The sequence below is a fragment of the Xiphophorus maculatus genome, chromosome 2 (genome assembly GCF_002775205.1).
Source record: "Xiphophorus maculatus strain JP 163 A chromosome 2, X_maculatus-5.0-male, whole genome shotgun sequence".
NCBI classification, from domain to species: domain Eukaryota; kingdom Metazoa; phylum Chordata; class Actinopteri; order Cyprinodontiformes; family Poeciliidae; genus Xiphophorus; species Xiphophorus maculatus.
This window is the reverse complement of record NC_036444.1, coordinates 29,000,434-29,020,331: the sequence shown is the minus strand read 5'-3', so window position 1 is coordinate 29,020,331 and position 19,898 is coordinate 29,000,434. Positions and strand designations below refer to the sequence as shown.

At 39.9% G+C, this 19,898-nt stretch overlaps 4 protein-coding genes across 5 annotated transcripts; 2 read left to right on the top strand and 2 right to left on the bottom strand.

Moving 5' to 3' along the window:
- Positions 1-136: 136 nt before the first annotated feature.
- On the bottom strand, positions 137-3,476 carry LOC111610285 (pulmonary surfactant-associated protein D-like). Its single transcript, XM_023343353.1, has 7 exons — positions 3,376-3,476; positions 2,907-3,040; positions 2,681-2,752; positions 2,471-2,533; positions 2,255-2,314; positions 1,916-1,981; positions 137-1,645 (listed from the first exon to the last, which is right to left on the bottom strand). The coding sequence occupies exons 2-7, from the start codon at positions 3,016-3,018 to the stop codon at positions 1,263-1,265; spliced, it is 756 nt and encodes a 251-aa protein (XP_023199121.1). The 5' UTR covers positions 3,019-3,040; positions 3,376-3,476; the 3' UTR covers positions 137-1,262.
- Positions 3,477-6,626: 3,150 nt separating this feature from the next.
- Positions 6,627-9,184, bottom strand: LOC111610820 (pulmonary surfactant-associated protein D-like). The gene is made up of 7 exons (XM_023345783.1): positions 9,085-9,184; positions 8,607-8,749; positions 8,382-8,453; positions 8,174-8,236; positions 7,972-8,031; positions 7,654-7,719; positions 6,627-7,383 (listed from the first exon to the last, which is right to left on the bottom strand). Exons 2-7 carry the CDS (start codon positions 8,725-8,727, stop codon positions 7,001-7,003), a joined length of 765 nt encoding a protein of 254 aa, XP_023201551.1. The 5' UTR covers positions 8,728-8,749; positions 9,085-9,184; the 3' UTR covers positions 6,627-7,000.
- A 3,403-nt stretch (positions 9,185-12,587) lies between these two features.
- LOC111610425 (pulmonary surfactant-associated protein D-like) lies at positions 12,588-18,007 on the top strand. 2 transcript variants are annotated; one of them, XM_023344639.1, is made up of 6 exons: positions 12,588-12,694; positions 13,021-13,199; positions 13,357-13,485; positions 13,747-13,812; positions 14,076-14,474; positions 17,771-18,007. In XM_023344639.1, exons 2-5 carry the CDS (start codon positions 13,043-13,045, stop codon positions 14,456-14,458), a joined length of 735 nt encoding a protein of 244 aa, XP_023200407.1. In that variant the 5' UTR covers positions 12,588-12,694; positions 13,021-13,042; the 3' UTR covers positions 14,459-14,474; positions 17,771-18,007. The 2 variants fall into 2 exon arrangements, with proteins under 2 accessions (XP_023200407.1, XP_023200400.1); XM_023344632.1 differs by having other exon boundaries at positions 13,354-13,485.
- LOC111610433 (collectin-43-like) lies at positions 15,845-18,007 on the top strand. The gene is made up of 5 exons (XM_023344650.1): positions 15,845-15,947; positions 16,312-16,490; positions 16,656-16,778; positions 17,043-17,108; positions 17,372-18,007. The coding sequence occupies exons 2-5, from the start codon at positions 16,334-16,336 to the stop codon at positions 17,752-17,754; spliced, it is 729 nt and encodes a 242-aa protein (XP_023200418.1). The 5' UTR covers positions 15,845-15,947; positions 16,312-16,333; the 3' UTR covers positions 17,755-18,007.
- Positions 18,008-19,898: the final 1,891 nt, after the last annotated feature.

The following is a 19,898-nucleotide window of genomic DNA, read 5'->3' as shown; positions in this document are numbered from 1 at the left end:
AAGAAATCGCATTCTGTAAACAAGTGAATAAATATGAGTGTTTAAAGCTGCAGTAACCAATCGGAGCCTGAAGGAGGGTCTTTTTCTGAAAAGCAGATTTGGGCACGACGGTTTCTGATAAGAAAAGTTGAAAGCATTCGGAAACAGGAAAATTATATTGCTTCAAAAGTAGTAGAAAATATGTTCTTCACAGAGCACTAAAATATGTTGTTTTCTGACAACAAAATTTCATCAAGAACTTGGAGGTGACAGTCAGAGGTTTCATCAGAATCCAAGCCAGCTTTACATCAAAAGCAATGAATGAAGTAAAAAGTAAAATAGATGGATAAAAGGTGGCATAGATCAGATGGTAACTAAGCTAATCGACAGAAGCTAATGGCTAAATCAATTTGCAGAAGTTCATGTTGGTGGGGAGAATATAGATCAGAAAATGTAATGATGACGTCAGAACATGGCGGCATAGGATCATCAGGCATCAACCCAGATCACTCATTACAAGTTTGTTGTTGCTTGACAATTGTGAGTGAAAGTTATAGTGTTTTATTTGGTTTGGTAAGTACGCCAAGTTTGCTGCTTGGCCACCTAAACATGCTCTAAAACTCACAATTTTGATAACTTTTACTCCCCCATCCCGTAACTACATACTGACTAAAAATGAAGCCAATACCTCAAAATCCCAAGGAGGCGTTCAATAAAGTTCAAGGTGTATAGACGTGAAAATGACCAAAATTTGCACTTTGAACCAAAATGGCCACCTCCCTGTACATTTTAGGGGGTACCTTCAAGAGATTTTTTTTTTCTTGATTTTGGGGGAGGGATATGCCTACGCACAGAATTTCAGGTCTTTGCCACCTACGGTTTGTCCTATCTCACATTAGGGGGCGCTGCAGAGCAGTTTGGCCACGCCCACTTGAGATTCCATTGGAATCCAAATACGTCAAGTGGGACACTATTTCAGGTGAAGTTTGGTGAGTATTTGAATATGTTAAAGCCTAAAAAAGGCCGCATATAATGGCAGAAAAATAATAAGAAATTTTACGATTGCAACAGGCCTTTGCTGCTCAAGCTTAATAAAAGTTACTCACAACAAATAATACAAGTCACATCGTATACTTGACATAGAGTAAGCCTTATTTCAAAACAAGCTTATGCCAAACGTTACCTCTTGATGCCTTAAAAATCGAGAAATAAAATGAATGCGTCATCAGCAATGACTATATGATATCTAGATTACTCAGGAAGCTGCCTGGTGGATGATCTTCCTACAGCTGACAGATGATGTCAGCGTCCAGAGAACAGTCTGCTGTCACTCTCCAGGTGCCGTCCTCAGCTGCCATGCTGCAGCCGCTGTCCTGAATGCTTTCATCCGGCTGGCTTTCTCCCCATTTGGTAAAGGTCAGAGGTCGATTTTTCATGTCGGACAGGAAGTTCCCTCCTGCCTTTCTCATGTTGATGTTGATCCAGGCTCTTTTCTCATCTTGACCCATCAGCTGAAGCAGCATGTGGTTCTCCTCCTCACTCTGGGGCAGAGCCAGCTCCAAGCCTCGTTGCTGGCAGAAATCTGCAGCCTTCTGGAAAGATCCTCTCTCCTTGTTGGACACAAAGTATTTCTGACCCACCTTCCGCACAAGATCAAAGGTTATAGCTGGAAAAACATGCAGAAAATATGGAAGAGGTTATTTATTTAGTTTTTTATTTTGGATGACGTGAAATAATCGTGTTGCTGTCCTCTGACTAACTGCTTTTGATCCTCTATTAACTTTGCTGCATAGATATTTAGATGTTCATCATACATGGATGGAAAATGTGTAAAACTCAAAATCAGACATGGAGGAAAACAGCAGATCCTCAGAAACTCTAATAAATATTTTGCTGGTCTAATTATTGGCTGATCATAATTGAATAGAAAGCCCACCAAGGTCCAGCTTAGCGGTGATCTTCATCAGTCCTTCAACATCCTGTGTGAAAGATTTAAAGAGCTCTGGATAAAACAGAACAAATGTGGTTACCAAAGATCATTTGGCTGCAGTTCAGAAATATTTTCCTGTGGTTTTCTCTCCTTTACAGTAATATGTTTTTCCTCTAATAACTTGCATTGCATAAGAGTGAAAATTGTTGGAGTCTTTAATGTTAAATTGGTGAATTGGTCTGTTAAAACATGAGAAATGGTTAGCTGTTCTAGTGTTGTGTCGAAGTGATTGTAATGTTGCCATAACTTTATTTATTCAACTCAGTTTCAGGAAACAGTCATCACCTCGTCCACACACTATGACGGGTCCAGGTCTTCCAGGTGGTCCATCTATTCCAGGAGGCCCTGAATAAAAAAAGAAATGAAGAAATCTTCATTGATCATAAAACATTTGGTATTTTTCCACATTATTTTTCAATGCTCTATTCATTCTCTAGATATTTGTTTGTTTTGTTTTTAGTTCTTCAGGAAAAACTTTTTCTTTGCTTTGTGAGCTGATACCTGGTACTCCAGAAGATCCAGGAATTCCAATATTTCCAAATTCTCCCTTAAGTCCAGGAAGCCCTGAATCCAAAAAGAGATAAGGAAATCTTCATTGGTAATAATGAAGTAGAGTACAGTATTTTTATTGCTCTTTTCTTTCTCCAGATTGTTTTTGCTCTATTTTTTGGCTCTTTAGAAAAACTTTTTCTTTGCTTTGTGAGCCAATACCCGGTGATCCAGGTAATCCCTTTTCTCCTGGTACTCCAGGAAATCCAGGAACTCCTGCTTCTCCCTTACTTCCTGAATCCAAAAAGAGATGAAGCAATCTTCACTGGTCATGAAAAAAAATCAAGAATTTGACTACAGTATTTTCCTTGCTCTTCTCATTTTACAGATTTTTTGTTCTATTTTTAGCTCTTGAGAAAAACTTTTTCTTTGCTTTGTGAGCTGATACCTGGTACTCCAGGAAATCCTCTGTCACCTTTCTCACCAGGGGGACCTGTCTGCTGACTGAGGCTCATGGGAACAATTACACAGAAAACACAGAAGAGAAAACAAAGCCTCATCTTCTCAGTGAAGTGTTGGATACTGTAAAAAATGAGTTAAATTTGATACTTAGTTTGAGAGATAATTTTCTCAACAGAAAAGATGCTGTTTTATTTTACCAGTTCAGACGCACATTTACACATTTAATCCTGTTAAAACTGAAGTTTACAGTCAGTTACATTACATTGTGTCACGTCTTTCCAAGGTGAACATCAGAAATGTTGAAAAGTATTGTAGAAGTCTCCAGTAAATGAGATTGTGAATATCCTTTTTTCTTTTTTGAAAATTAACAAAGTACAAGTGTTCTAGGTTTAAACCTGCAAGGCTAATTTAACAAAGAAACTGCGCAATGACAAAAAATGAATCAAAAAACTCACCGTCAGAATGTGATCGTCCAGAACGTGCTGCTGCTTTGCCGTTCAAAAACCTTCTGATGTGAATGAAGATTGAGGAACATGAGACCCAGCCCAGAGGAAAAGATAATTAGTTAAGAATGATCAACAACATACTAGACAAGCAGAGAGTTCCTGTGGTCTGACAAAATGTCATTCTACTGCAAAGCTGCAGCACATTCTGGATGATCACACTTTCACAGTGAGTTCTTGTTAGTTTTCTACCATTGTACAGTTTTTGTTTGACAACATTTATGCAGGACTTCCTGGACCACCTGGAATCCCAGGCCACAGCTCATCAAGTAGAAACATTTTAGTCAGAGAAAAACTATACTTTGGAGAAGGATGAGACAAATAAAGAAGACCTGTAGTCAGACTCTTCCCTTAAACCTCCCCAATAATAATTTCTTCATGTTTTTTGTGCCGAGTTCCCTGGACCACCGTCACTATGTGTGGACGAGGTGATACATATTTCCTGAAACTAATAAAATACTGGTCTGTCAACACTACCAATTCGCCCAGACTGTTTGTTTACTTCAAGGAGGAAACAGAGCAATGGTACATGAGGAACATCATGCAGGGTAAATATGCAGAGAGCTGAGGCCACAATGAAGAAAGCTTTTTGCTGTTAGGTGACAGTAGTGCTAATCACAACCTCTTTGATTGTCAGATCTAAAGTATATCCAGATAAATTGAAGGAAAAGCAAAGTGAAAATGAGCAAAAAATATCCACTTAACCTCCATACATTTCACCAGAAAGCCAGAAATACATAATGTAAATGCATTGATTGAGGTCATCAGGATATGTGATGATCTCTAGAAAAGAAAGGGAAGTTTACGTGTATAGCTGAGCTACAGGGAGCCAGTGTAAGGACTTTAGGTCCGGAGGGATGTGCTCCGTCTTCCTGGTTTTAGTAAAGACACAAACAGCAGTGTTCTGGATCAGCTGGAAGACCACTGAAGACACTGTTGCAGTTATCAACTAAAGGCAAGTACATCATATTCATATTCCTTTATTTAACCAGGTAAACCCCATTGATATCTAGATCTCATTTTCAAGAGGGACCTACGCCAAAAATACGTGGACGAGTTGCTCTATATGTGGCTGGGGCTTTAGTCTTTTTATCCTGAAAATGTTCTTCAGATTATAGAAAGTTGACTTTGTAATTGTCTCTATGTGTCTCTGAAGGTTCAGGTCTGAGTCCATCATTACACACCAGATTTCAGGCCTGCTTGCCATTTTCAAGCCGGAAGTGTCTTGAAGTGCCGTTGTAGAATGGTGAGGTAGACACAGTGGACCCAGGTAGTAGAGAAAACGATGGTTTAATCACAAAACCATCATTTTTCGTGCACTAAATCCAGGCAGCGCAGGTGAGGAGAAGGCAAGGAGCTCAGAACTGGTAGCAACTGGAAAATATTCCTAAAGACAATGACATTTGACGACTGGAGAGACAAGGACCCGACAAGGAACAAGAGACACAGGTGGGATTAAATACATACAGGGCAATCAGGGGAACGAGGCACAGCTGGAATCAATCAAGGGGTAGACGGGACAACATGGAGACTCAACTAACACAGAAGCCAAGATAAACACACAGACAACTCAAATCCTCACAGGAAGCTTGAAAATACTCAATTTCATAGTGATCAGAAGAAGTAGGTCATCTTTTGGTCCAAAAACACTGTAATTACTTCAGTTTTGTTTCTATTGAGATGAGGAAAAACTATGGCACCTGTGTCGATTTGTTCTGTGCACCTGCTTAGAGCAGGGGTGTCAAACTCCAGTCCTCGAGGGCCGCAGTCCTGCAACTTTTTGATGAACCTCTGCTGCACCACACCTGAACAGAATAATTAAGTCATTAAGGCTCTGGAAAACTGATCTACACCAGGAGGTGGTCATTAAGTCATTTCATTCCAGTGTTTTGTACCTGTGGCACATCTAAAAACTGCAGGACTGTGGCCCTCGAGGACTGGAGTTTGAGACCCCTGACTTAGAGCCTGATTTGGGTTCATAGACCCCTGGTGATGTCGTAAAGAGGAGTGGCATGTCACCCCCTTATAGATATTCAATTAGAAAGATCCCAAGATAAAACCTTGGGGTACCCCACGTATGACTCCTGTCTTCTGTTACCTATTGGCAAGAAGAATCCCAGTTCTTTAGGTAAGACTTAAACCAGTCAAGCACTGTGCCAGAGAGTCCGACAGATCTCCAGTCACTTGAATAATAAGTCATGGTCGACAGTGTCGTGTTGATATGGTGTTTGGTGTTAAGTCCTGATTTGATCACACAAATCAATAATCAAGAAACATTTGTCGTCCTTATTTTTTGACACATAATTAATAATACCCAAATTAGATAGCTTCTAGCATAATGGAAATAAATCAAATAAAATAATAAATAAATAAGAAACTTGATCTGCATGACCAAAACAGGTCATGAGACAGAGCAACCATTTGTCTGAAGAAGAAACAGTAATGGAGCATTCAAAGTGAACACTTTTAGGGTGCCACTGTCTTTTCAGTGAGGTTAGCTGTGACCCAACAAAATAATCTACCAATGTGTGAGTGAGGTTATGAATGTTAATCTGTAAAAAGCAGTCCGTGGATCCATAATAAATGCACTTTGAATGGTCAGAATGAGAAGAAAGGGTTTAGAGTAAGTCTTGTTACTGTCAGGATCCTGGCTTGTGAGGTTGTTTTGTAGTTTCATTTCATTCCTGTTTGATTATTATTTTGTGTCACTTTCTTATTTTGTTTAGATCTGTCTTGTCCTTGTTTTCCTTTGGATCAGCTCTTATTATTGTTTTTACTTATGTTTATTTCTTACAGTTATTTTTTGTTGCTCAAGTTTTATTAGGTTTCCTTACTCCAGCTACTCTATAGTGTTAGATTTATCTCCTGTTCTCCTATGTAGTCTCCCTCGCCCCCTGTGCCACTTCCTCTCTCCTCTCCTCAGCCTGCATCCTGCTCCATTCACTCACACCTGCAGTCAGGTAGCTCATCAAACCAGGTCTTTTGTTCAGCAAGTAACCTCCCCAGTACTTAAGCCTCTCATCCTCCTCTCTGCCTCCCAGAGGAATTATATCATTTTTCATTTACTCAGGTTTGTTTTTTCTAAGTTTAAGGATACATCTCAAACATAATTGGACTCTATGATAATATAGCTTCTTAAAACTACTTGTGCTTGGGTAATCTATTCTAAGATGAAATAATTGGAAAGGACAGAAATTAGACCATTTTATCTATCAGTCAAATCTTTATTTATGATAAAGAATTAAACTTAACAGTGTATACAGTATGTTTCACACAAATATCTCTCATCGAGTTCCACTAATGACTATTAATATACTATTTAAAAAAATCATTACGGCATTCAACAATTTCATTAAGTATGAACACCTAAATATGTCATATATAAAGGATCTGTGAAATGATTATTAGACTGAGTGTGAATAAACTCCATCAGGACAAACAGATCAAGACTGAGTGATGACAGCAGTCTGAATGCACTAATCTGGATTAAGTTGTAAAAAGGCTGAAGCACCGCTCTACAAAGGTTAGCTAAAGTCATATCTAGATTACTCAGGAAGCTGCCTGGTGGATGATCTTCCTACAGCTGACAGATGATGTCAGCGTCCAGAGAACAGTCTGCTGTCACTCTCCAGGTGCCGTCCTCAGCTGCCATGCTGCAGCCGCTGTCCTGAATGCTTTCATCCGGCTGGCTTTCTCCCCATTTGGTAAAGGTCAGAGGTCGATTTTTCATGTCGGACAGGAAGTTCCCTCCTGCCTTTCTCATGTTGATGTTGATCCAGGCTCTTTTCTCATCTTGACCCATCAGCTGAAGCAGCATGTGGTTCTCCTCCTCACTCTGGGGCAGAGCCAGCTCCAAGCCTCGTTGCTGGCAGAAATCTGCAGCCTTCTGGAAAGATCCTCTCTCCTTGTTGGACACAAAGTATTTCTGACCCACCTTCCGCACAAAGTCAAAGGTTATAGCTGGAAAAACATGCAGAAAATATGGAAGAGGTTATTTGTTTATTTTTTTATTTTGGATGACGTGAAATAATTGTGTTGCTGTCCTCTGACTAACTGCTTTTGATCCTCTATTAACTTTGCTGCATAGATATTTAGATGTTCATCATACATGGATGGAAAATGTGTAAAACTCAAAATCAGACATGGAGGAAAACAGCAGATCCTCAGAAACTCTAACAAATGTTTTGCTGGTCTAATTATTGGCTGATCAGAATTGAATAGAAAGCCCACCAAGGTCCAGCTTAGCGGTGATCTTCATCAGTCCTTCAACATCCTGTGTGAAAGATTTAAAGAGCTCTGGATAAAACAGAACAAATGTGGTTACCAAAGATCATTTGGCTGCAGTTCAAAAATATTTTCCACTAGTTTTCTCTCCTCTCCAGTGATATTAACAGTGAAAAATGTCAGAGTCTTGGATTTAAATTTTTTGACTTGGTCTGTTAAAAGATAAGAAACATTTTACTGCTCAACTATTGTGTTGACGATTCAGTGAACATAATGTTATCATAACTTCATTTATTTAAATCGGTTTCAGCAAACACGCCTCACCTCGTCCACACATGGTGACGGGTCCAGGTGGTCCAACTGCTCCTGTCGTTCCAGGCTCTCCTGAATCCAAAAAGAAGATGAAGAAATCTTCATTGTTCATAAAAAATGGCTAGACTTTTTCATTGCTCTTCTCATTCTACAGATTTTTTGTCCAATTTTTAGCTCTTGAGAAAAACTTTCTCTTTGCTTTGTGAGCTGATACCCATTCGTCCAGAAGTTCCAGGAAATCCAGTATTCCCAATTTCTCCTTTAAGTCCAGGAAGCCCTGAATCCAAAAAGAGATAAGGAAATCTTCATTGGTCATAAAAAACGGCTACAGTATTTTTCAATGCTCTTCTCTTTCTCCAGCTTTTTCTGCTCTACTTTTTAGCTCTTTAGAAAAACTCTTTCTTTGCTTTGTGAGCCAATACCCGGTGATCCAGGTAATCCCTTTTGTCCAAGAAATCCAGGAAATCCAGGAACTCCTGCTTCTCCCTTACTTCCTGAATCCAAAAAGAGATGAAGCAATCTTCACTGGTCATGAAAAAAATCAAGAATTTGACTACAGTATTTTCCTTGCTCTTCTCTTTCTACAGATTTTTTGTTCTATTTTTAGCTCTTGAGAAAAACTTTTTCTTTGCTTTGTGAGCTGATACCTGGTAATCCAGGTTCTCCAGGAAGTCCTCTTTCACCTTTCTCACCAGGGGGACCTGTCTGCTGACTGAGGCTCATGGGAACAATTACACAGAAAACACAGAAGAGAAAACAAAGCCTCATCTTCTCAGTGAAGTGTTGGATACTGTAAAAAATGAGTTAAATTTGATACTTAGTTTGAGAGATAATTTTCTCAACAGAAAAGATGCTGTTTTATTTTACCAGTTCAGACGCACATTTACACATTTAATCCTGTTAAAACTGAAGTTTACAGTCAGTTACATTACATTGTGTCACGTCTTTCCAAGGTGAACATCAGAAATGTTGAAAAGTATTGTAGAAGTCTCCAGTAAATGAGATTGTGAATATCCTTTTTTCTTTTTTGAAAATTAACAAAGTACAAGTGTTCTAGGTTTAAACCTGCAAGGCTAATTTAACAAAGAAACTGCGCAATGACAAAAAATGAATCAAAAAACTCACCGTCAGAATGTGATCGTCCAGAACGTGCTGCTGCTTTGCCGTTCAAAAACCTTCTGATGTGAATGAAGATTGAGGAACATGAGACCCAGCCCAGAGGAAAAGATAATTAGTTAAGAATGATCAACAACATACTAGACAAGCAGAGAGTTCCTGTGGTCTGACAAAATGTCATTCTACTGCAAAGCCACAGCACATTCTGGATGATCACACTTTCACAGTGAGTTCTTGTTAGTTTTCTACCATTGTACAGTTTTTGGTTGACATCATTCATGCAGGACTTCCTGGACCACCTGGAATCCCAGAACCTCCATAAATATGGAAAAGCACATGAAAATGAAAAAAAAAAACCAACAACATCCAGTTAACCTCCATATCACAGGACCAGTGACGTGCATGTTATCGTTTTACAGAAGGAAATTTCACGCATGCGGACAACACTGGAGGGCAAAAAGGCTATTCTTTAACACAGGGGTCCTGAAAGTGGGTCCTCCAGGGCCGGCATCCTGCACGTTTTAGTTCTCTCCCTGGTGGTAGTAACAACTTTTTCAGCAGGTCAATGTTCTTCCCAGGCCTTCTAATGAGCCATCATTTGATTCAGGTGCGTTAAACCAGGGAGAGAACTAAAACATGCAGGATGCCGGCCCTCCAGGACCCACTTTGGGGACCCCTGCCTTAACATGTCATCCATAACCGCGCTACCGCCATAGAATAATTCCGTTAACTCAATCAAACGTGGACATGTAGATATTATTAATTTCGTGCTGTGCTCCACAGCAAAGGGGGAAAACAGTTAAAATACGACTCAAAACCACATCTTTCTCGCTCTCTGCATCAGCGCAGCTACGCGTAGACTCGTTGCTATAGCAACTGACAACGCCACAAAAAAAAACCCCGGCTAAAATATTTCGCACACAAAAAGCAGAACATTCAGCCTGTTTTAGTAGTATGGTTTAAGGCTTAATGTACATTGTGCTTATTAATAAATGATTGCTGTGGTAAGAGGAGAAAACTATAAATATATCGCTGCACTTGGCTAGCTCTATGGCTAGCTCCCTGTTACTGTCTCTTACTCTGCAGTTGTGGAGTCACCATGTCTGGGATCATGAGCGCCCCCTGCCATGAGGCAGGAGAACTGCCTGCCTCACCTCGATTCTGTTCTCTGGTTTCTGATCGCTCCTCAGCACACGAAAAACGTTACACACACAGTTGGTGACAAAAAACACTGTATATTATATACATAAGCTAAATTATGGAAAATCAGTTCATATATTAAATGTTTTTTAACCATTTTATTGACGACCTACAGACGGGAGGAACTTGCTCTCATAGAATGGCAGCCAGTGCAGTTAGTGAGAGGTTGATCAATCCCAGGTGAGGCTCAGATCACTGCTGCCTCACCAGCTTCGCTTCCCAGCATTTGAATGGGAAAATGCGAAACTTTAGCGATTTTGAAAAAAAACAAAAAATCAGAATTGTTTAACCTAAATGAAATTTAGGTACTTCATAGTACAAAACACAGGGTGAAAATAGCAATATATAATTATTTTTATCATTATTATTTTTCCATGATGACAAGTGAGGCTCTGCCTCCCCTGACCGCACATCACTGAACAGGACACCGGCTGCAGCATGGCAAAGTTATGTTTAAATATAACATTATAACGTGATGCTCCCCACTACATGGAGAGAAACAACACACAGAGGTACTTATGGATATTTACTGTACAATGTCAGGAATTTTACTGCTAATATCAACATTTTCTCCTGTGTCCTTCACTAAATATTCAAAAGGATATGGTGTGATTTGGGTTTTCTATAAAATGCAATAAAATTAAATCAGTTTTCAATCTAAAAAGTTGAATCTGAGATCAAACCTTTGAAGTAAAATAGGAAACAACTGTCAGCCACTCCTGATCAAGGCTTCAGAACTCTGTTTTGTTTGGAGATTTTGTTAAATTTGTTACAAACAGAAAGTCATTCATCTTCCGACATGAACAACAAAATTTAATATATTAATGCTAAAAAAGTAGAGAAGTAAACTAACTTTAGATGTGACAGTTCACTCTACAATTACATTTGTCAGATCACAGAAACTCTCTGCTTGTTTTCTATGTGTTGTTAAAATCTTTAACTAATTATGAATTGATCAAATATCAGTGATGTTTGATTAAAAAACATAAAAACAGAATAGGAAAAATTAACAAAAGTTTTTTTCACAAAACACAATGCTTCTTTGTATCTGGTATCCCAGGTAACACACATAAAAGAAAGCTTTTCTGACGACTTAAAAATGAAGCAAAAACAATTTGGAGAAGGACAGAATGAAAAAAAATTACTGTAACCAGACTTTTCCTCTTAAACAACCTGACCAATAAAATTTCTTTATGTTTTTCGTACTGAGGGGCCACTGCACCACCGCGACCTGTTGTTGTGTGTGGACGAGGTGATGGCTGTTTGCTGAAACAGACTTGAATAAATAAAGTTATTGTGACGTTTCATTCACTGAATCTTAAGCACAACAGTAGAAATGAACCAAAACGCTATATTAAAATATCCAAAACGCTGACATTTTTTATTGTTATGCCATGTGAATAATTGTTATGCCAGGCACCTGATCATTTCAACTGCTCAACAAAATTAAAATGTTTTTCCCCAATTTTACTGCATGTTTTTTTTCCAGTTGAAGGTTTTGACTTTGTGCGGAAGGTGGGTCAGAAATACTTTGTGTCCAACAAGGAGAGAGGATCTTTCCAGAAAGCTGCAGATTTCTGCCAGCAACGAGGCTTGGAGCTGGCTCTGCCCCAGAGTGAGGAGGAGAACCACATGCTGCTTCAGCTGATGGGTCAAGATGAAAAAAGAGCCTGGATCAACATCAACATGAGAAAGGCAGGAGGGAACTTCCTGTCCGACATGAAAAATCGACCTCTGACCTTTACCAAATGGGGAGAAAGCCAGCCGGATGAAAGCATTCAGGACAGCGGCTGCAGCATGGCAGCTGAGGACGGCACCTGGAGAGTGACAGCAGACTGTTCTCTGGACGCTGACATCATCTGTCAGCTGTAGGAAGATCATCCACCAGGCAGCTTCCTGAGTAATCTAGATATGACTTTAGCTAACCTTTGTAGAGCGGTGCTTCAGCCGTTTTACAACTTACAAAACCCATTTGGAAAATCTTCTGTCCTCTGAAGTGAATTCTGTGAAGGATTATTTTCAATTGTATGAGCTAAAGATAAGAGTGCTTAAGGTCTCTCAAAGTCTTTTTACAAATTTTACTCCATTAGCTAAAATCTGAATGGGTAAAAAGTGAACACTGTGAATCTACCTATAAAGACTTTTATGAATATTTGAGAGCAACTTTGGGAGCCTGAAGGAAACTGGTTACTTCAAGATGTTCTGCCCATTTTGTTTAGATGTGAAAACACTCTGAAGAATCACATTTGTCAGCTCACAGAAATTCTCCGCTGATCTTCTGTGAGTTGTTTATCATTCTTGACTAAGTATCATTTCCTCTGGGCTGGAGCTAAAATTTCTGACTCCAAAATCTTCGTCCACATCATTAGATTTTTAAACGGCAAAGAAGCAACACCTTCTGGATTATCACAGTTTGACAGTGAGTTTTTGTTTATTTTTGATCCTTTAAATCAGACTTTCTTTGTCCTTTAATCATTGTGTATTTTTTGTCTGACGTCACATTCATGCATATTCCAGGTTTAAAGCCTGGAATAATTGTACTTCTTGCCATATGTAATAGAAGAAATGCCAAACAGAATCTCATTTGCTGGTGGTTCTACGACACTTTCCAGCCTTTCTGACCTTTGTCTTGTGAACATGTTACAGAATGTAACTTGGCTAAATTGATAATATATCAATGATGTTTGATTTAAAAAGACATATCATAGAAATAAAATAAGAAAAATTAAAAGCTTTTTTTCACAGGATCCAACGATACGTTGAGAAGATGAGGGTTTGTTTTCTCTTCTGTATTTTCTGCCTGATGTTTCCCATGAGCCAAAGTGAGCAGATGGGTCCCCCTGGTGGTAATAGTGACAGAGGACCACCTGGACCACCTGGACCACCTGGAGCACCTGGAGCACCTGGACCACCTGGAGCACCAGGTAGCTGCTCAAAAAAGGAAAGTTTCTCTAAAAACCCAAAGATAAAACAAAAACTACTTGGAGGACAGGAAAAATAAAAAAAAGATACCGTAGCCAAATTCTTCCTCCTAAACAACCTGAACAATAAACATTTCTTTATGTTTTTCGTACTGAGGAGCCATTGCACAAAGCGGACCACCTGGACCACCTGGACCACCTGGACCACCTGGAACACCTGGACCACATGGACCACCTGGACCAGCTGGAGCACCTGGACGACTTGGACCTGTCATAGTGTGTGGACGAGGTGATGGCTGCTTCCTGAAACTGACTTGAATAAATGAAGTTGTGGTGACTTTACATTCACTAAATCTTCAACACAGCAGTAGAACAGAACCAAATCACCTATTAAAGCAAAACTCTGACATTTTTCACTGCTATGCCATGTGAATTATTTGAGGAATTATATAGTGAATAACATATTACTGTAGAGGAGAGAAAACTAGTGGAAAATATTTCTGAACTGCAGTCAAATGATCTTTGGTAACCAACTTGTTGTTTTATCCAGAGCGCTTTGATTCTTTCAGACGGGATGTTGAAGGACTGATGAAGATCACCGCTAAGCTGGACCTTGGTGGGTTTTCTATTCAATTCTGATCAGCCAATAATTCAACCAGCAAAAGATTTATTAGAGTTTCTGAGGATCTGCTGTTTTCCTCCATGTCTGATTTTGAGTTATGCTTATTTTCCTTCCATGTATGACGAACATCTGAATATCTACATGCAGCAAAGTTAATAGAAGATCAAAAGAAGTGACTCGGAGGACAGTACCACGATTATTTCAAGTGTTTAAAACATTCTAATCTTTTACCTCAAATTTTCTGCATGTTTTTCCAGCTATAACCTTTGACCTTGTGCGGAAGGTGGGTCAGAAATACTTTGTGTCCAACAAGGAGAGAGGATCTTTCCAGAAGGCTGCAGATTTCTGCCAGCAACGAGGCTTGGAGCTGGCTCTGCCCCAGAGTGAGGAGGAGAACCACATGCTGCTTCAGCTGATGGGTCAAGATGAGAAAAGAGCCTGGATCAACATCAACATGAGAAAGGCAGGAGGGAACTTCCTGTCCGACATGAAAAATCGACCTCTGACCTTTACCAAATGGGGAGAAAGCCAGCCGGATGAAAGCATTCAGGACAGCGGCTGCAGCATGGCAGCTGAGGACGGCACCTGGAGAGTGACAGCAGACTGTTCTCTGGACGCTGACATCATCTGTCAGCTGTAGGAAGATCATCCACCAGGCAGCTTCCTGAGTAATCTAGATATGACTTTAGCTAACCTTTGTAGAGTGGTGCTTCAGCCTTTTTACAACTTAATCCAGATTAGTGCATTCAGACTGCTGTCATCACTCAGTCTTGATCTGTTTGTCCTGATGGAGTTTATTCACAGTGGACTGGTTCCCACTGCATCATAAAACCAACTTAGAGACAACAGAAAATGTAGATTGGTTACCACATTTTCTTACTTTACCTTTTCTTATGCTGTATAATAGCGTAATATTTTGTTTATTTTGATATTGTTGAGTATTAGTGATTGTGTTGATGGTGCCATGTTTAAACATCACATTATGCCGGACCACCAGGGGGCTCCATTCACACCCAGGTAACAGGATGTTTTGTTTTAAAATTGTTTTTACCAAAATATGATTTTTAGTGATAACAATAACTCTGCTGATCTCAATTGTACTTAAGTAAAATAACTCTCCTTTTTTTATATAAAGAAAAACCCCTTCAAGGGCCTCAATTGCAACTCAGCTCAGACTGTGAATACTCAAGTGTAAGCCATCTGGTAAAACTTAACAAATAAAATACTGATGTGTCAAAAGTACCAATTCACCCAGCCTGTTTGTTTACGTCAAGGTGGAAACAGAGCAAAGCTACATGAGGAACATCATGCAGGGTAAATATGCAGAGAGCTGAGGCCACAATGACAAAAGTTTTTTGCTGTGAGGTGACAGTCGTGCTAATCACAACCTCTTTGATTGTCAGATCTAAAGTATATCCAGGTAAACTGAAGCGGGAAAAAATATCCATCAAATGCACTTCCGTATATTTCGCCATAAAGCCATTAATACGTCACTTTTCCTGAGGTGTCACCGAACAGACTGGGACTGCGTAGTAAAGACATCTTGATAAGATACAGTATCAACATATAACCATATATTCATGTAAACAAAAGGCCAGCAGGACACTGCAACAGCTCATGTTGATGGTGATCAGGTAAATCTTCCCAAGCAGTTTGGACATGTTGGTTTGTGAAAAACCCATTTGGAAAATCTTCTGTCCTCTGAAGTGAATTCTGTGAAGGATTATTTTCAATTGTATGAGCTAAAGATAAGAGTGCTTAAGGTCTCTCAAAGTCTTTTTACAAACTTTACTCCATTAGCTAAAATCTGAATGGGTAAAAAGTGAACACTGTGAATCTACCTATAAAGACTTTTATGAATATTTGAGAGCAACTTTGGGAGCCTGAAGGAAACTGGTTACTTCAAGATGTTCTGTCCATTTTGTTTAGATGTGAAAACATTCTGAAGAATCACATTTGTCAGATTGCAGAAACTCTCCGCTGGTCTTCTGTGAGTTGTTTATCATTCTTGACTAAGTATCATTTCCTCTGGGCTGGAGCTAAAATTTCTGACTCCAACATCTTCGTCCACATCATTAGATTTTTAAACGGCAAAGCAGCAACACCTTCTGGATTATCACAGTTTGACAGTGAGTTTTTGTTTATTTTGGATCCTTTAAATCAGACTTTCTTTGTCCTTTAATCATTGTGTAGTTTTTGTCTGATGTCACATTCATGAATATTCCAGGTTTAAAGCCTGGAATAATTGTACTTCTTGCCATATGTAATAGAAGAAATGCCAAACAGAATCTCATTTGCTGGTGGTTCTACGACACTTTCCAGCCTCTCTGACCTTTGTCTTGTGAACATGTTACACAATGTAATTTAATGAAAATTTCTACTTTAAGAATTATTATTGATGGCTGAATTGATAATATATCAGTAATGTTAGATTTAAAAACACATATCATAGAAACATAGTAAGAAAAATTAAAAAAAAGCTTTTTTCCACAGGATCCAACGATACGTTGAGAAGATGAGGGTTTGTTTTCTCTTCTGTATTTTCTGCCTGATGTTTCCCATGAGCCAAAGTGAGCAGATGGGTCCCCCTGGTGGTAATAGTGACAGAGGACCACCTGGACCACCTGGACCACCTGGAGCACCTGGAGCACCTGGAGCACCAGGAGCACCAGGTAGCTGCTCAAAATAGGAAAGTTTTTCTAAAAACCCAAAGATAAAACATGAGATAAAACAACTATTTAGAGGATGGGGGGGGGGGGGGGGGGGGACACCGTAGCCAAATTCTTCCTCCTAAACAACCTGAACAATAAACATTTCTTTATGTTTTTCGTACTGAGGGGCCATTGCACAAAGTGGACCACCTGGACCACCTGGAGTAAGGGGACCACCTGGACCACTTGGACCAGCTGGACCACGTGGACCAACTGGACAACCTGGACCTGTCATAGTGTGTGGACAAGGTGATGGCTGCTTCCTGAAACTGACTTGAATAAATGAAGTTGTGGTGACTTTACATTCACTAAATCTTCAACACAGCAGTAGAACAGAACCAAATCACCTATTAAAGCAAAACTCTGACATTTTTCACTGCTATGCCATGTGAATTATTTGAGGAATTATATAGTGAATTACATATCACTGTAGAGGAGAGAAAACTAGTGGAAAATATTTCTGAACTGCAGTCAAATGATCTTTGGTAACCAAACTTGTTCTGTTTTATCCAGAGCTCTTTGATTCTTTCAGACGGGATGTTGAAGGACTGATGAAGATCACCGCTAAGCTGGACCTTGGTGGGTTTTCTATTCAATTCTGATCAGCCAATAATTCAACCAGCAAAAGATTTATTAGAGTTTCTGAGGATCTAATGTTTTCCTCCACGTCTGATTTTGAGTTATGCTTATTTTCCTTCCATGTATGATGAACATCTGAATATCTACATGCAGCAAAGTTAATAGAAGATCAAAAGAAGTGACTCGGAGGACAGTACCACGATTATTTCAAGTGTTTAAAACATTCTAATCTTTTACCTCAAATTTTCTGCATGTTTTTCCAGCTATAACCTTTGACCTTGTGCAGAAGGTGGGTCAGAAATACTTTGTGTCCAACAAGGAGAGAGGATCTTTCCAGAAGGCTGCAGATTTCTGCCAGCAACGAGGCTTGGAGCTGGCTCTGCCCCAGAGTGAGGAGGAGAACCACATGCTGCTTCAGCTGATGGGTCAAGATGAGAAAAGAGCCTGGATCAACATCAACATGAGAAAGGCGGGAGGGAACTTCCTGTCCGACATGAAAAATCGACCTCTGACCTTTACCAAATGGGGAGAAAGCCAGCCGGATGAAAGCATTCAGGACAGCGGCTGCAGCATGGCAGCTGAGGACGGCACCTGGAGAGTGACAGCAGACTGTTCTCTGGACGCTGACATCATCTGTCAGCTGTAGGAAGATCATCCACCAGGCATGAAGCACCACCCGAAAGAAATCAGTTACTACAAAATGATTTATTGTTTGCTTTCTTTTTACATTGTTGGGTCTTTTTTATTATTTTCAAACATTTCTTTACATAACCTGTATGTTCTTAAGCAACCAAAGCCCAGTAAGCTGACCTGCAAAGTATGTTAGTTCAGTCTATATATGCTCAAGTGCATAGCAATGGTAATACCTAACACTTGAACAAATAAACTAATAAACGAGCCAGATTGACAAATGTGTGGCATATGTGTTTGTCGCTAGACGGAGACTGAGGGGAAGCTGCAAGTACCCCAGAGAAAACCAAAACTCTGAAACCTTCATACTGTGAGCTGAGAGCACTGCTAATCCTGACTGCTTGTATAATCACTAGATACAATATACAGCACATTAGCCTTTTGTCTATGTACGACTTCTTAATGTTTTGACTATTGTTGGTCTAAGAATTAGATTGACAAATGTTAAACAGGATTTTGATAATAAAAAAGCAATGAAAATAAGGCAGGGAATCAGAATAAGTTAAGACATTCACGAAAGTTAGCTGAATGTTGAATACAATACTTAATCTGCTGCCAAGAGTTTTGTCAACCAGTTCCTGCCACACAGTGATGCACCATGTCCCCTGACAACCAACAGGGGCAAATCCACAGCTTGTTCTTCATAGGCCACTTTTGCTACTAGCACAACACAAACATGTCCTCCATTGTAAGCTTGGAGCTTCACTTTATCTGGCTGCAAAGGCAGGTGTGAGAACGTTTTCCAAGTATGTAGGATGTGAAATGACACTTTTTGCTGCTCCCGTGTCAATTTCCATTAACAATATTGATTGCTATTGACAATCAACATTGTCAATAGCAAATGTTGCTTTATATCGTTCATCATGCTCAGCACTAACAGTTAAAATGGCTTACTCCTCTTCAGCTGTTGCAAACTTTGTCTCTCTACTGCTCCTGTTTGACACACTCTTTTCATGACTCTTTTGCACTTTGGCCCGACATGCTTTTCTAATGTGTCCAATCTTTCCACAATTATGGCATTTAGTCTCTTTGAAATGACATTCATGTGCATTGTGACTTTTTTCCTTTGCATCTGTGGCCTTTTTTTTCTTGTGAACGTTTGCCTCACTAGTCCATTCACCTTCATCGCCCCTCAGCTGTCGAGTGTCTCTGTCTGCATCTGCAGTCTCCATATTGAGAGCAATCTCAAAAGCTTTGGCGAAGGTCAGCCGGTCCTCGGAAAGCAACCTCCTCCCGCACGCTTCGTTTGTAATTCCACTTACCAACCGGTCCCTCAGTGCAGAATCCAGCGACGCACCAAAATCACAGTTAGCTGCCTGTTGTTTTAGCTCTGTGAGTTACTGGGCAACAGTCTGACTTGTTTTTTTGGCTGCATCTAATAAAACAGAAACGTTCAGCAACCAATAAGGGCTTGAGCTCATAGTGCTTTTTCAATATGCCCACAGTCTCGTCAAATGTCTTGTCTCCCGGCTTTTCAGATTGTACTAAGTTTCGTAAAAGTCCGAATGCTTTAGCACCCATCATACATTTAGCAACACCGCCACGTGCTTTTCTTCACCAACGTCGTTAGCTTCCAGGCTCTGACTCAGCCACTCAATGTAAGCTGTCCACGGCTCAACCTGTGGTCTGAAATCAACTATTTTGCCAACCTGGGCCATTGTTCTCACTGGTGCTGATACTTGACGTCATCTCTTCTCCTGAAAGTATCCTCGTCACCAGTTGCAATGTCTTAATCAACAGAGGAGGCTCGGGCTATTTTCTGCATACCTTTATTGCTGTACTATTTCCATGGCAACCACCGTGACAGAACCTGCTCATGCGCAGTGAAAGACTCTACCAACTCCGGGGTAAATACACCACGCACTCATTTTTTGGTACGTTTTTTACTTGAGGTCTTTCAGAGTGTGTTTACAAATTTTACTGCAATAGGTAAACTCTGAATGGGTAGGAAGTGAAAATGGTGAATTTATCTTTGAAAGACTTTTATGAATATTTGAGAGCAACTTTGGGAGTGGGACCTGAAGGAAACTGGTTACTGAAAGATCTTCTGTCCATTTTGTTTACACTTCTACTTAAAATGACCTGAGGTCGGCTTATTGT

Excerpts from the sequence above, each read along its gene's own strand:
- LOC111610285 (XM_023343353.1), bottom strand. The coding sequence starts at position 3,018 with ATGAGGCTTTGTTTTCTCTTCTGTGTTTTCTGTGTAATTGTTCCCATG. Across the intron at positions 2,753-2,906 it reads AGGATTTCCTGGAGTACCAG|GAAGTAAGGGAGAAGCAGGA; the intron begins GTATCAGCTCAC and ends TTTTGGATTCAG. Across the intron at positions 2,534-2,680 it reads GGGATTACCTGGATCACCGG|GGCTTCCTGGACTTAAGGGA; the intron begins GTATTGGCTCAC and ends TTTTGGATTCAG.
- LOC111610820 (XM_023345783.1), bottom strand. The coding sequence starts at position 8,727 with ATGAGGCTTTGTTTTCTCTTCTGTGTTTTCTGTGTAATTGTTCCCATG. Across the intron at positions 8,454-8,606 it reads TGGAGAACCTGGATTACCAG|GAAGTAAGGGAGAAGCAGGA; the intron begins GTATCAGCTCAC and ends TTTTGGATTCAG. Across the intron at positions 7,720-7,971 it reads CGTCACCATGTGTGGACGAG|AGCTCTTTAAATCTTTCACA; the intron begins GTGAGGCGTGTT and ends TGTTTTATCCAG.
- LOC111610425 (XM_023344632.1), top strand. The coding sequence starts at position 13,043 with ATGAGGGTTTGTTTTCTCTTCTGTATTTTCTGCCTGATGTTTCCCATG. Across the intron at positions 13,486-13,746 it reads TGTCATAGTGTGTGGACGAG|AGCGCTTTGATTCTTTCAGA; the intron begins GTGATGGCTGCT and ends TGTTTTATCCAG. Across the intron at positions 13,813-14,075 it reads CACCGCTAAGCTGGACCTTG|CTATAACCTTTGACCTTGTG; the intron begins GTGGGTTTTCTA and ends ATGTTTTTCCAG.
- LOC111610433 (XM_023344650.1), top strand. The coding sequence starts at position 16,334 with ATGAGGGTTTGTTTTCTCTTCTGTATTTTCTGCCTGATGTTTCCCATG. Across the intron at positions 16,491-16,655 it reads TGGAGCACCAGGAGCACCAG|GGGCCATTGCACAAAGTGGA; the intron begins GTAGCTGCTCAA and ends TTTCGTACTGAG. Across the intron at positions 17,109-17,371 it reads CACCGCTAAGCTGGACCTTG|CTATAACCTTTGACCTTGTG; the intron begins GTGGGTTTTCTA and ends ATGTTTTTCCAG.